This window comes from Astyanax mexicanus, chromosome 13 (genome assembly GCF_023375975.1).
Source record: "Astyanax mexicanus isolate ESR-SI-001 chromosome 13, AstMex3_surface, whole genome shotgun sequence".
NCBI classification, from domain to species: domain Eukaryota; kingdom Metazoa; phylum Chordata; class Actinopteri; order Characiformes; family Acestrorhamphidae; genus Astyanax; species Astyanax mexicanus.
In genome coordinates, this window is record NC_064420.1 from 5,757,046 (window position 1) to 5,772,706 (window position 15,661).

General features: G+C 37.4%; 1 protein-coding gene across 6 annotated transcripts in view; it reads left to right on the top strand.

Moving 5' to 3' along the window:
• Positions 1 to 15,661, top strand: part of rapgef3 (Rap guanine nucleotide exchange factor (GEF) 3) — a 90,272-nt gene that overhangs the window by 26,001 nt on the left and 48,610 nt on the right. For 5 of the 6 annotated variants that reach the window (XM_022677261.2, XM_022677262.2, XM_022677264.2 and 2 more), the window contains one exon: positions 6,906 to 6,950. In XM_022677261.2, the coding sequence (XP_022532982.2) occupies positions 6,906 to 6,950 (45 nt within the window). Of the gene's footprint in view, positions 1 to 1,353; positions 1,498 to 6,905; positions 6,951 to 15,661 lie in introns of those variants that run through there. The other variant, XM_022677266.2, reaches the window with a different exon arrangement.

Consider the following 15,661-nt stretch of genomic DNA (forward strand, 5'->3'; position numbering starts at 1 on the left):
GTCAATAGCCCTGGGTCATTTCCCTCCTGTTCTATAGCATGTGATCCAGCCAGCAGCAGCGCAGCAGAGCCTGCACAATTTACTCAGTCAACAGAGGCAGTGGGTGGAGAGAAACTGCCAGGATACACATGATAGCAGAAATTCACACTTTAACACTTTATTCTCCTCTATTTGCTTTGGGAAATCAGGCATGGAGAATTAATGGAAGAAGATTTACCTGTTCTACCAGGTTCTACCTGCTTCAGTACAGTTTATTTTTTGATTATTATTATTATTATTATTTTTCAAAGTTTAATAAAAGCACTGCTGCCCAATATTTGACAATGAACAATAAAAACAACATATTAGTGCTGTCATATTTAATGCAGTAATGCATGCAAATAATCTTGAAACTTTAACACATTTAGTTCTTTAATACAAATGAATAATTTAACTTTAATAACCAATACAATAAGCATAATAAGCATTTTTACTCTAGTAAACGTCTAGTGACGTATAAGAAATTTCGGAAACACTTTCTTTGAATGTCATCTTTATAAGACTCTATAAACATACTCATAACACATTATAATGCATTCATAAGGCATTATAAACATGGCTATACATATTTATAAAAATGTATAATTCATTATAGCCATGTTTATTATGCATCATGAACTGTGATTATAATGCATGAATAGCTGTGTTTATAACATGTTATACATCAATACCAAGAAACTCAGTCCCTGCTTGCAGACTGAATCATGACTAAAAAAAGCTTCCAACTTATAAACACACCCTCAGTAATCCTATAAATATATATTTTAACCACTCATAAATTATTCTTGTCTTGAATATAATATTAATCATAGTCAATATAATGTATTATAAAAGTGCCAGACTTTCATTGTAGGAGTAGATTATTAATGACAGATATATACTATTTTAACATATATATTATCAGCACAGCTTATAATGTATTATTATCACAAGTCATAATGCTTAAGAAACATGGCTATAATGGGTTATGTGTTTTTATAAACATTTATAGCCATGTTTATAATGCCTTATGAATGCATTATTATATGTTATGAATGTGGTTATAGTGTCTAATAAAGATGACACTTATAGAAAGTGTTACTGAAATTTCTTTAGCACTGTGAAGCTGGAGTGGCTACTGCTAAGTTCCAAAGGTAGATGAATTTTCATTTACCATATTTTTCATACTATAATTTTCCATTTTTCATACTAAATGTCTATTTTCTGGTCTATTTTCATATATAAGGTGCACCGAATTATAAGGCTGTTTATGCGACACTAGTTTGCCTTCTAATTCAGCAGGTCTCACTACTGGATAGTGGGGGTAGGTTAACTAGGTTAAGGAAGCTAAGCTAAGCTAAGCTAAGCTAAGTAAACAACACTGTACGTTAATTCTTAAAAAAAAGACTTTCTATCAAAGTCAAACAAGCTCTGGAAGTTAATCTACACAGATCTCTATGTTAAAAAGAGTTTATTTGGGTAAGTACAGCACTTCTGTTTATTTACAGTAAGCCTAGATTAGAAGCTGGAGTATTAGCATTAGCCGCTAACTGCTAGCGCTACACCGAGGAACCCTGGGTGTTCTGGTAAGCCAGGGTGATATTAGCTAGCGGTTTGTGTCACATAGCTTGTTTTAACACAGTAAACATGCAGGCTACAGGTTGATAATACTCACCTCTGAATGACAAAAGAGCTAGCATGGTTAGAAGCTAATGCTCATACTGCTCTAGCAGTGGTAGCCGGGGCTAGCAGCAAGCTACAGGCTGAAAATAAATACTCACCTCTGAACAGCGAAAGAGCTAGCACTTAGCATAGTTAGCAGTTAATGCTAAAACTGCTCCAGTTTCTGTGCTGGAAAAACTGTATTGTTTTACAGTTTATTTTCTTTACAACCTGACTGGTAAAGTTCATACATAAGGCACACCAGATTATAAGGCGTACTGACGATTTTAGGGAACATTTAAGGATTTTAAATGTGCATTATAATGCCTCAATAATGCCTTATAATGGCTTCAATAATAACATATTCTGCATTAATAATAAACTACAATATATATACAAACTATAACTACAATACAATATTTTTGAGAAATATCTCTTTTGATTATTTACATTTTGAGTATTTTAGGACCATGTATAGTGTTTATGGAACTATTTAAAATATTTATTAAAATTATTTGTAAAGGAAGCCGTGTTATAGTTGACGTATCTATTTTTAAGGTCTATTGTTAACATTGTTTAGCTGTTTTTCCGTTAATAAAGTCTGATTTCTTCATATATTGTGTAATTTTGTGGGACAAAGTAAATCCAATAGTAATCAATGCCTTAATTTAAGGCTTGTTTTATAATAAAGGTACTCCTTTACAGTAGAGTAAGTCACAAACCTATACATAAAAAATATATAAAAATACAGTGAAATACCGTTAAACTGTCAGAATCTTGATTACACTGTTATTATTCTTTTATATTTTTTTTATTCCAGAGAATAGGCAGAGAATAAAAACATTTTCCTAACTCATAAAGCCCAAAATGCTTCAGTACAAATGCAGATTTATAAACAGACCAGTGCTGGTCCTATTTAACACTTTCTCATTGCACAATTTAGATATCAGAACACCATGAAACTGCTGACCTTGAGAGGTCATAAAAGCTGAGTTATAAACATGTCCTGCCAGCAGCAAAGCGGAAGTACGAATTGGTTTAAAACATTACATAGGGCCTAGTGTGAAGATGTTTCTGTGCCGAGTTTCCCCAGAGCTGACACTGTGCTAAAACTGACACAATGAAGGCAGTGTATTCACAGGCATGCTTATAAACACAGGTGTTGTTTTTTGCCGCTTGATACAAAAGGAAAGGCCACTCAGTTCTTAGGTCTTGTGACGTATCTACCATTTTATTCAAATATTGGACACACAAAGTGCATTATTTATGAGAGATATTGGAGCATCGACTTCCACTATAACATGATGAAACTCCTTTATTTCTTTAAATTGCAAGAAGTTGATAGTTTGGTGCATGTGAATGTAATGTTATAAATATGAAACAGTCTAGATACTAGTCTTGTCATGTCCTTGCCCTGTTTCCCTGTGTTTCCCGCCTGTGCTCGTGTTCCTGTGAGTTTGTTTAAATGATATTCTTTTTTTCCTGTGTGTGTTCTTCCCCAGTACTTTTCCATTCACGTGTCTCATTTGTAACTCCGCCCTCCTCATTACCTGTTTCCCCAGGTGTCTCCCATTTCCGTTTCCCTCCTTGTGTATTTATACCCCTGTGTTTCTGCGTTACCTTTGTCGGCCTTTGTTGTTTCTTATTCAGCGTTTTTTTTATTGTTTTCTTCCCGTTTATTCTCCTTCTCGTTAGCACTCTTGTTTACTTCCCTAGTTTGTTTTATTGTTTTAAGTTAAGTGTTGTTTCTTTGTTTGTTTCATTGTATGTAATAAATGTACCTGCATTTGCGTCTGCCTCTGCTTCCTTAAAGGGGGACTAAACCCCCTGATTTTCCACCCTTAGCTGAAATTAGAAAAATGCTAAAAAATGGGAGGGGTAGTTTAGGAGGGGCACTGGTTGATGTATGGGTTTAGAGACGGGGCAGAAGGGAGAGCTGGTTGGGCTGAGCAGTGTGCCTCTGATAGCGATGAAACACAAATGAATGGGCGGTAATTTTGAGTTATTGATTTGCACATTGTAAGTGTTTGCTAAAATTACATGAGTAAAATCATTAGGATATTATGATATCATTAGCGTCTTATGTATGAATTTTTCCAATTAGGTATTAAAGAGCAGTAAAGCCACTCTGCTGAAGTACAGTGTTATACAGGAGTTTCAGGTTAGTTCTCCAGCACTGGAGCTGGAGCAGCATTAGCATTAGCCGCTAACCGTGCTAAGTGCTTGCTCTTTCACCATTCAGAGGTGAGTATTATCGACCTGTAACCTGTTGCTAACCTCGGCTAGCACTGTTGGAGCAGCATTAGCATTAGCCACTATCCGCACTAGATGATAGCTCTTTTGCTAGCTGCTACTCAGGGTTAAAATTACAACTTTACTAAAATAACATGAGTTAAATCATTAGGATATTATGAAATAAGTACATTTTTACTAAAGTTATTTGAGAAAGTACTGAATATTGTTACTTTTTAGAGTATGCCAGCTTTATGCCATATTGAAGCAGCATGGGTAAACAACATTACATATACAGTAGCTGAGAGCAGGCTTTGATTGCAGGAGAATTTGATGGCTGCGGGAGGTTGCGTGCACTTGATAAGTACAGAGACACAAGCTTCTGAGATGTGCTTGATTGATGATCCCATTATGCATGCGCCTCAAGACCTAATACATTCTCAAGTGACACATTAGAGCCCGTCCGATCTCTTAAAGAGCTTTGACTTTGAAGTGTAGCCGTGGCGACAGCGTGGCTGCTGTCTGCATCCGTCTGCGATGCTGTCGCGATTGACATTTTTGCATAAAATACCTTTTTACGAAAGAATGAATCATTAGCATGCTTGTTGGATTATAAAAAAAAAAGATAAAATACTTTTGCAAAAATAATTAGCATTCTTGGCCGTGCTGTTTGGATGCAGGACATGTTTCTGTGCTGCTTATGCAACATATACTGCATATCTGTAACTCCTCTGGCATGTTGATGAGCCGGTTCTGACGGACTGAAGCCTGTATTGATTTGATGTAACGAAGAATAAACGAGCCTCATTCACGATTCGTCCATCTGTCTGTCTGTCTGTCTTTCTGTCCTGTCTGTCTGTCTCTCTTTCACTTTCTCTACTAGAATACTCACAGCCATGAGTCATGAGAAATTCCTCACACATTCCACTATGTATCATAATGGTTTGGAGCTGGTTAATGAGTGTGCGGCAGGTGGAGGATTATAAACTGCACATGCCTCAGCAGCCTAGCATGCTTTCAGACATACAAAGAATATCACTACCGTTTTTTTTTTCACTTAAAATCCTTAAATTTGTCCAAAAATCATCAGAACGCCTTATAATCTGGTGCGCCTTATGTACGAATTCTACCTGCCAAGTTGTAAGAAGCAGTAAAGCCACTTAGCTAAAGTACAGCGTTATACAAGAGTTTCAGTTTAGATCTCCTGCAGTATTTGGAGCGGTATTAGTATTAGCAGCTAACTGTGCTAAGTGCTAGCTATTTCTCCGTTCAGAGGTGAGTTTTATCGACCTGTAGCATGCTGCTAACCTCGGCTAACACTACTGGAGCAGCATTAGCCTTATGCACGTAGTGCTAGCTCTTTCGCCATTCAGAGGTGAGTATATCAGACTGTAGCCTGCATATTTACTGTGTCCAAAACAAGCTACAAACCGCTAGCTAATATCACCCTGGCTTACCAGAACACTCAGGGTGTAGTGTAGCGCTGTCAGGCAGCATCTTTAAATCTAAGCTTATTGTAAAAAAAACAGAAGCGCTTTACTCACCCAAATAAACAGTTTTCAAGACAGAAATCTGCATAGATTAACATCTAGCACTTAAAAAAATGTTTTTTTTAAGGATTACAGTTTTGTTTACTTAATTTAACTTTACTTTACAGGTGTCACCACCCAGTGGCTAGACATGCTAAATTAGATGGAAAATATGTCGACACCTCTGATTCTAACTAGTATCCAGTGTGCCTTATGTATGGAAATTGACCCGAAAATATATGTTCATTAATCCAGTGTGCCATATAGTGCAAAAAATACAGGTTAACACATCAGACACTGTTACGCCCTCGCTATGTTTTCCTGTGTTTTCCCCGTTTCCTAGTGTGTTTCTCTTGTACTTTTCCATTACGTGTGTGTAATTTGTAGCTCCGCCCCTCGTTACCTGTTTCCCCAGGTGTTCATTGTTTCATGTTTAGTATAAATAGTACTTGTTAGTCTACGTTTGCTGTCGGTCTTTGCACCTTCCCGTGTTGTCTGTCTCGCTTAGTTATTGTTATCCCTCGTTTCTTGGTTTTTGCATTTATACGCCCTTGTTTATTTCTTGTTAGTTGTGTTCACGTTTATTTTCTAGTCACGTTTAGTTCCTGTTTGTTTCTTTGTTTATTTTGTATATATTTATGTAGTTACCCCTGTATATATCCCTAGCCGTGTTTTGTTATATTCTGTTTATCGTTATTCCTTGTTTGTTTGTTTATGTACATATTTATTTTCGTCATTCCCCTATTTGTTTATTTGCTATTTGTTATTTATTAAAGTTATGTCTTACCCGCTCAAACGTCCGCCTCCCGTCGCAACCCAGCGTGACAGACACAGCTTAAATTCAGTCTTTTTTCATTTTTTAAAATGTTCTGCATTGTAGATTAAAATTAAAGTCATCCAAACTATGAAGAAAGGAAATATTCAGCAGAATATGTTTTATATTTATATTCTTCTAAGTAGGCACCTCTTGCTTAGATGACAGTAGATTATATAAACAAAATCTACGATCTTAGAGTCGACTTCTAAGATACAGTAACTAAAATATACACCAGTGAGTGTGAGTTACGAAGTGTAAATTAGCATTTTATTTGAATAATTTACTAAAAGACTGCAGAGAAGTTCCTCAATTTAAAGTGAAAGTTTAATATGTGGAAAGTTCTTCCGCACGGCTCTTTTGCACATGCTCACTAAAGAATCTGAAAGGCTGGAGTGTAGTTTATTTAAATGTGTTTAGTAATAGATTTTTTCATACTAAATTACAACTTTACTAAAATAACATGAGTTAAATCATTAGGATATTATGAAATTAGTAAAGTTCACTAATGTTATATAAGAAAGTAGTGTTGTTTCATTTTACAGAGTATTAATTATGTGACCTATAGTAACAGCACTATTAAAATAAAATGTTTTGCCCCTGCTCTGTTCATTCTGTCTGCCTCACTCTCTCTCCTTCTCTCTTCACAGACTCCGCTGCCCGAGGCCTTGGATACACAGGACACTATGAAACAGGTATGTACTGAACGTCCCAAATCAACAGCACGGCCGCACAGTTCTGCGACCTACAACCAGCTCGACCTCAACATTTCTGACTCCTGGAAGTCGCTGATATCACACACATGTGCAGGAGATTATTAAGGGGAGGGCCTCCGCACTGCAGAGATATGGGGAATGCAGGCCTCGTCAAAACATTGCGCAGTGGTCTATATGTGCTATAAAGGGGTCTGGATTTGTTTAGGGTCTTTTTTAGGGTCAAATGTTAGTTTGGTTTGCTTTTAACCCACATACCCTGTAAATATCACACTGTAAAAAAAGAAATCCCCGTTAAATTACATTCAAAACTGGCAGCAGGGTTTCCAGCTATTTTCTGTATGTTTTACAGCGGCTATACTGAATTCTCAGTTGCAGTTTCTGAGAGTTTTAAAACATACAGCCAAATACTGTAAGATACAGTTGCTTACTATTTATTAAACCACAATTAGTTCCGACCCTGCAATGTGATTTGCTGAAAGGCATTCTGTGAGTGCCGTTATCAGCCGGTAATGCACTAAATGTATTACTCCGCCACATACAGGTAACTTTGCAACGATGCGGCACTTACAAGCCAAACAGCGCAGCTACAAACAGAGCAGTAATGGAACTGTGTTTATAACCAAACAGATCGTATTTTCTCATCCTCTTTAACTCAAAATCTTTCAATAAACAGTGATAATGGAACTGTGTTATAATCGCAATAATACACTTGAGGTTCATGCTATAACATGTAATATTGGCACTGCTGTGCTGATCTACTCTATACTCGGCCTGCGGCACTGCCAATATTTAAGCAATAATACACTTGAGGTTCATGTTATAACGTGCAATATTGGCACTGCTATGCCGCAGGCGGAGCTTAAAATATCCTATATTAGCTGGAAAATATATACACGTAAGCTTTTATTTTAATAATAACAACTCTTAACTTGATATTGGTGGCTGATAATGTGTGTAGTAATGCGTATTTTCAAATCTATTTATATATTTATTTGTGGGATCGCATTTTTGCCTGCGCCGCCTATTAGAGACATGGCCTAGCGTTTCTTCACTTGTGCCTCTGTGGGATCCAGCGGCTCCCAGTGGTGTATAATGGCATTGCATTTGGTTTGTATTTGGTTTGTAAGCGCTGCATAATTGCTAGGTTATGTGTATGTATGTGGTGGAGTAATACATGGAGAGCTTCGGTTACAGTGCATTACCAGCTGATAATGTCACTCATAAAACACCTCTAACTCTCTTATAATGCACGTTATAGTACTCTCTCTCGTGTATTATTGCTAAAAATTAAACTTCTTATTTTATACTTTGGAAAATGGTACTTGTTCTTACAGCCTACAACACAGAGACCAAACAGTTAATCAAAATATACTGAATGATCTACAAGTTTATAGTATATATTAGGTAGCCCAGAGGGAATCACTACACACTGATGGTGAGTGTCAGAAAATAGGGGACACACTTAGTATGCAAATAGATGTGCCAGAAGCCAATAGACAAGAAACTGCCAATGGCAACAGACTCAACAAACTCAGTTATTATAAGTTGGTTCAACTCAAAGATCTCAGTTTGAATGTATATGTGCCAACAAATGTTCAGCTAACTCAAAATAGTTGAGTAATGTTTAGAAATATATAATTTTAATTCATTTGAGTTCAAACAAGTTCAACAACAGTGTAGATAACAGTGTCTTAATTGCATATGCATTCCCACAGCATGATGTGTTTGGCGGTTCATATGGTGCAAAGAGGTGTTGATAAGGTTCCATTACTTGCTGGCTACAGGGCTTCATGGTAAATCTAAAGAAGCAGAGCATTTTTTAAAGCACTTCGTCTGAGTCTTATCAGAGCCCTTTTAAGAGGAGCCTTAATCAGAAAGCTCTGCTGTGGATAAGAGGCCTGAAGCAGTGGAGCTTGGTCAAATCCTGATTGAGCCCTGCCTCATTTTTCAGAGCTGGAGTGGTTTTAAATTTGAATGATGTATATTTATATGCACACAAGCTGGCGATGTTCTGGGTGCATGCCCACATCCACTGTAAACACCCTCCACTTCACACCTATTTTCTTCACTCTCTACACCCACGACTGCTCTGCTAAGCACAGCTCCAACACCATCACCAAGTTTGCTGACGACACTACAGTCATTGGCAAAATTACCAACAATGATGAAGGAGCATATAGGGAGGAAGTGGAGCTCCTGGCAAAGTGGTGCACCGTCAACGATCTCTCCCTCAACGTCAACAAAACCAAGGAGCTGATTGTTAATTTCAGGCGGGGGAACAGAGTGCACGCACCCCTGAGCATCGAGGGAGCAACAGTGGAGAAAGTCAGCAGCTTCAGGTTCCTTGGTGTCCACATCTCCGAGGACCTCACCTGGTCACTGAACACATCTCACATCATCAGAAAAGCCCAGCAACGCCTCCACTTTCTCCGGCGGCTGAGGAGTGTCGATCTACCGCAACAGCTCCTCTGCAGCTTCTACAGAGCCACTGTAGAGAGCATCCTCACAAGCTGCATCACAGTATGGTACGGCAGTGCCACTGCTGCTGAACACAAGGCCCTGCAGAGAGTGGTGAAGTCTGCCCAACACATCACCGCAACTACCCTTCCATCCATGCATCACCTCTACAACAAGAGATGCCTGAGGAAGGCTATCAGCATCTCCTCCGATCCTACCCACCCCAGCCACTTCCTGTTCCAACCCCTGCCTTCCAGGAAAAAGGTACAGGAACATTAGAACCAGAACCACCAGACTGAAGAACAGCTTTTTCCCACGTGCTGTGAAACTGCTGTCTCCAGCAACACTAACTTCAACCTGAACAGTACACAGACTGACCACTGACCACTCCCAGTTTCCTACATGGCCACTGATTGCTTCAGCACAGAGACTGTATGCACTTTGCACTTTAATCATTTCACTTATATGCACTCTGCACTTTAATCAACCTGGCCTGCCTCTACTATTATACACATATGGACTATATAGAATGTACCGCTGTCACTACTGCACTTTAAACACTTTAACTTTAAACAGTACCTCATCACACAAACATAAACATACCAAAATAATCTTATTGTAACTATTGTTTGTGTCCCATGTACTTTTGCCCTATAAGTGTGTTTTATGTCCCCTGTACCTTCTGCCCCTACACTGTGTGTTTTGTTTTGCACTTCTCTGTATCTATCGTCTGAGCACTATTTACTCTGTCCTACACTTTTCTTGTCTGCACTGGAGATCTAGCCTAATAGTGTTTCGTTTTACTGTACAACCCTGTATCAGTATAATGACAATAAATTGAATTGAATTGAATTTTAATATTTAGCTTTCAGGTCAACCTGAACAACACAAACACAGGATACCTGGATTATCATCTGTCACTCCGTTTAATGCTTAGAACATATCATATATTAATACAATATGAAACACATGCTTTAAAGTAAATGGAAGTTGTCAGATCATCAACAGTTTTGTTGGTAGCCAGGTTTGGATGGTCTATATTGGGAAGGTTTGGTGAGTTTGGCGTGTTGGGTGTGTTTGGTGTTTTTGGAATGTTGGGTCTCTTGGATAAGTCTGGCATGTTTGGTGTATTGGGTGTCTTGGATGAGTTTAGTATGCTTGGTGTGTTTTGGGGTGTGATGAGTTTGCTGTGTTGGGTGTGTTTTGGAGTGTATTGGATGAGTTTGCTGTCTTTTGGGGTGTGGTGAGTTTGCTGTGTTGGGTATGTTTGGTGTGTGTTGGGTATGCTTGGTGTATGTTGGGTGTGTTTTGGAGTGTATTGGATGAATTTGCTGTGTTTTGGTGTGGTGAGTTTGCTGTGTTGGGTGTGTTTTGGAGTGTATTGGATGAGTTTGCTGTGTTTTGGGGTGTGATGAGTTTGCTGTGTTGATTGTGTTGGGTGTGTTTTTGTGTGTGTTGGATGAGTTTTTGAAATGTTGGGTCTCTTAGATGAGTTTGGCATGTTTGGTGAGTTTGGCAGGTTGAGTGTGCTGGATGAGTTTGGTATGTTTGGTGTGTTTTGGGGTGTATTGGATGAGTTTGCTGTGTTTTGGGGTGTGGTGATTTTGCTGTGTTGGCTATGTTTGGTGTTTGTTGGGAATGTTTTGGGGGGTGTTGGATGAGTTTGCTGTGTTGAGTGTGTTTGTTGTGTTTTGGGATTTGGCGAGGTAGCTGTGTTGGGTATGTTTGGTGTGCTTGGTGTTTTTTGGGTATGTCGGGTGTGTTTTTTGGGTTGTGTTGGATGAGTTTGCTGTGTTGAGTGTGTTTGTTGTGTTTTGGGGTTTAATGAGGTAGCTTTGTTGGGCATGTTTGGTGTATGTTGGGTGTGTTTTAGGGTGTGTTAAGTATGTTTAGTGTGTGTGTGTTAGGTGTGTTTGGTTTGAGGTATGTTGGATGAGTTTGCTGTATGGTCGGGTATGTTTGGTGTGTTGGGTATGTTTGCTGTGTTAAGTGTGTTTGTTGTGTTTTGGGATTTGGTGAGGTAGCTGTGTTGGGTATGTTTGGTGTGTGTTGGGTGTGCTTAATGTTTTTTGGGTATGTCGGGTGTGTTTTGGGGTGTGTTGGATGAGTTTGCTGTGTTGAGTGTGTTTGTTGTGTTTTGAGATTTGGTGAGTTTGCTGTGTTGGGTGTACTTAGTGTTTTTTGGGTATGTTGGGTGTGTTTTGGGTTGTGTTAGATGAGTTTGCTGTGTTGAGTGTGTTTGTTGTGTTTTGGGGTATGTTGGATGAGTTTGCTGTGACGGGTATGTTGGTGTGTGTTGGGTATGTTTGGTGTGTGTTGGGTATGTTGGTGTGTGTTGGGTATGTTTGGTGTGTGTTGGGTGTGCTTGTTGTGTTTTGGGGTTTGGTGATGTAGCTGTGTTTGGTGAGTGCTCTGATTGGTGGTGTGTGTTTTCTGCTGCAGAGTGTGGGCAGAGTCTGTGTGAAGTAATGAAGGGTGAGTGAGGAGGCTGTGGGAGGTTTGTTTTTCTGTTACTATGAAGAAGATCTCCAGTAGGAATGTTACAGGCGTTTGTTTGGTTGCTCTGGTCACATGCTTTTCTCTGTAGGGAGGAGGATGAATTAGAAGTGTGAGATCTGAACACACAGCTTATTTACTCTCATTACAGTGAGTTACACTAGCGCTGTGTATTGATGATACGGTACTTAACATACATACAGCAGTTATAATTCAATATATTGCAATACTGTAAGCAAAGTAAAATACTGAATAGTTTGGGAGAAAGCGGTTATTGCATAAAGCACACCATCATCTGCATAAAATATAAAGAAATGTTGGTAACACTTTCTATGAATGTCATCTTTATTAGGCGCTATAACCACATTCATAACATATTTTAATGCATTCATAAGGCATTATAAACATGGCTATAGATGTTTATAAAAATGCATAACCCATTATAGCCGTGTTTGTTAAGCATTATGACCTGTGATCATAATACATTATAAGTTGTGCTTATAATATATATATGTTAAATAGTATATCTCTATCATTAATAATCAATACAATATCAATACAATGAAAGTCTGGCACTTCACTTAGAGCGCAGAAAGACCTGTTATAATACATTATAATTGACTATAATTAATATTATATTCAAGACAAGTATAATTCATGAGTGGTTAAAATATATTTATAGAATTATTGAGGGTGTGTTCATAAGTTGGAAGCTTTTTTAGTCATAATAAAGTCTGTAAACAGGGACTGAGTTTCTTGGTATTGATGTATGACATGTTATAAACGCAGCTATTAATGCATTATAATCACAGTTCATGATGCATAATAAACATTGCTATAATGAATTATAGATTTTTATACATATGTATAGCCATGTTTATAATGCCTTATGAATGCATTATAATGTGTTATGAGTATGTTTATGGAGTCTTATAGAGATGAAATTCAAAGAATGTGTTACCAAAATGTTTATATTTGAACCAATCTTAACATGTAAACTAATGATTAAAAATCGATACTGTTTTTGAAATTTAATACAGCATTGCAAAACATAATATTGCGATAAATCAATATACCAATATTATCTTATAGCCCTAGTGTAAACATTAGCCAGCATCCTTCCAGTCCACTAATGGTTGATGTTCTGTCCACAGTGTTGTAGGTTATAAGAGCAAGTTACCATTTCCTTTAATATAAGGCATGAATTAATAATCCTATGATTTAGGATGGCAATATTATGCATGATTACACATTGATGGTGAGTTAGAGGTGGGCCATTTTTATTATTTAAATAAATAATGTAACGAACCAATGTGAAAGGACATATGCCGGAATTTAATGTATAATAAAATTCTGGTGATATTTTTAATTTTTAACAGTGTACTGTTTAACCTCATTCATACTTACATACAGATGTGAGAATTTGTAAGCTGTCCTCTGAGGTAACACCTTATGATCCAATATCCAATTGCATACCACTGTCCCATGACTTTTGGCATGTAAATGTACAGCTGTGGAAAAAAAAAATCTGAATTTCTGAATCAACATTGTTGTTTTATTCTATAAACTACAGACAACATCTCTCCCAGATTCCAAAAAAAAATTGTCATTTAGAGCATTTATTTGCAGAAAATGAGAAATGGCTAAAATAACAAAAAAGATGCAGATCTTTCAGACCTCAAATAATGCAAGAAAACAAATTCATATTCATAAAGTTTTATGAGTTCAGAAATCAATATTTGGTGGAATAACCCTGGTGGTTTTTAATCACAGTTTTCATGCATCTTGGCATCATGTTCTCCTCCACCAGTCTTACACACTGCTTTTGGATAACTTTATGCTGCTTTACTCCTGGTGCAAAAATTCAAGCAGTTCAGTTTGGTGGTTTGATGGCTTGCGATCATCAATCTTCCTCTTGATTATATTCCAGAGTTTTTTAATTTGGTAAAATCAAAGAAACTTTTTTATTTTTTTTCCAGAGCTGTATATATTTTAATCAGAATATGTAGCAATATAATACAGCATAGAGTCCGCAGTAACTACAGTACAGTGATCAGTTCTGAAGTGTGAGTTTCCACCAACGCCTCCTCCACCTCTGCGAGTGAAGGAAGGAAACTCGGTCTCTGGCTGTGTTTTCCATTTGTGGGCGACGCTACTAGCGTCAAGAGCAGTGGCAGCACAATGACCTTGGTGGGCTGGAAGGAAAACTCCATAACTGTACTGTACACACACACACGCACACACACACTCAAACACACACACAGAACAATATAGGTGGGCAGGCAGGCCGGGTAAAGAATGGTCACTTAAGTATAAACAACAGTTATGAAGAATATCTTTGTTCTACTGTTTTGTTTTTCTATATCATCCCCGAATTCCTCTAAAGAAGAATGAAGGCAACCCAATACAATAACATAGTGATGGAAGATTTATTTGCATCACAGTTAGGGCTGTAACGATAAGTCGATATAATCAAAATGTCAATTATTAAAATACATTTTATTCATTTTAATGTTGCCTAAAAAGTGCTCGAATACAATCAAAATGTTCCACATTTATAGAGCCACAAAACCGTAAACCATATTTTTTCCATTATTAGCTGAAATGTGTTCTTTTGATTTAATGAAACATACTAGACCTGATTACAATTTTTATAAACATTTTTTAACCTTTATAAACTCTTTTATTGTGGTCATTTCTGCCTCTGCATCGCCCTCTCAGGTTCAACTGTGCTATAGCCGTGGATGATGTGTCCATGTATTTTGGTACACAATAATACCGCCCCCTGCGGAAGTCCAACCACACTCTGATAGCCAATCAGCTCTCCCTCCTGCCCTGCCCTCTAAACCCATACATCACCCAGTGCCCCTTCCAAACTACCCCTCCCATTTTTTAGACTTTTTTAATTTTGAGCTGAAGGTGGAGTCAGCAAAAATCAGGGTTTTTAAAGAACATTAAAATCCCACATTCAGCTGTTTTTTTGTGTGTGTTATATTTAAAGTATCGGACGTCGTGATAGGAATTAATGACTTTTCGACTAATCGAACAAACCAACAGAAGATTAGTTGTCTAACAAAATAATTCAGAGAACTTTCAAAAACACAAAAGAATTACAAATATTAAAATTAGAAGAAAGAGAATTTTACTCTATTTTAGCTGCACATATATTAAATCTAAGTATAGTATATTTGTTAAAATAGTATATAGCTATCGCTAATAATATAGTCCCACTTAGAGCCGTTATAATACATTATAATTGATAATTGACAATAACTAATGTTATATTCACGACAAGAATACATTATGAGTAGTTAAACATATATGTATAGGATTATTGAGGGTGTGTTTATAAGTTGGAAGCTGTTTTAGTCATAATACTGTCTGTAAGCTGGGACTGAGTTTCTTGGTATCGATGTATAACATGTTATAAACACAGTTTATGATGCATAATAAACATGGCTATGATGAATTATACATTTTTTATGAATATGTATAGCCATGTTTTTAAAGCCTTATGAATGCATTATAATGTGCTATGAGTATGTTTATAGAGTCTTATAGAGATGACATTCATAGAAAGTGTTACCCAATAGGTCACATAGTTTATAACTATCTGTGAGGGTAATCCGTGATTGGGCTGTACTCCAGAGTTTTTCAGCAGGACAGAAAAGTTGCCACGGCCCTGTGTTTGACACTACCATCAATTTCTTATTTTTATTTTTATTTTTTTACCGTGG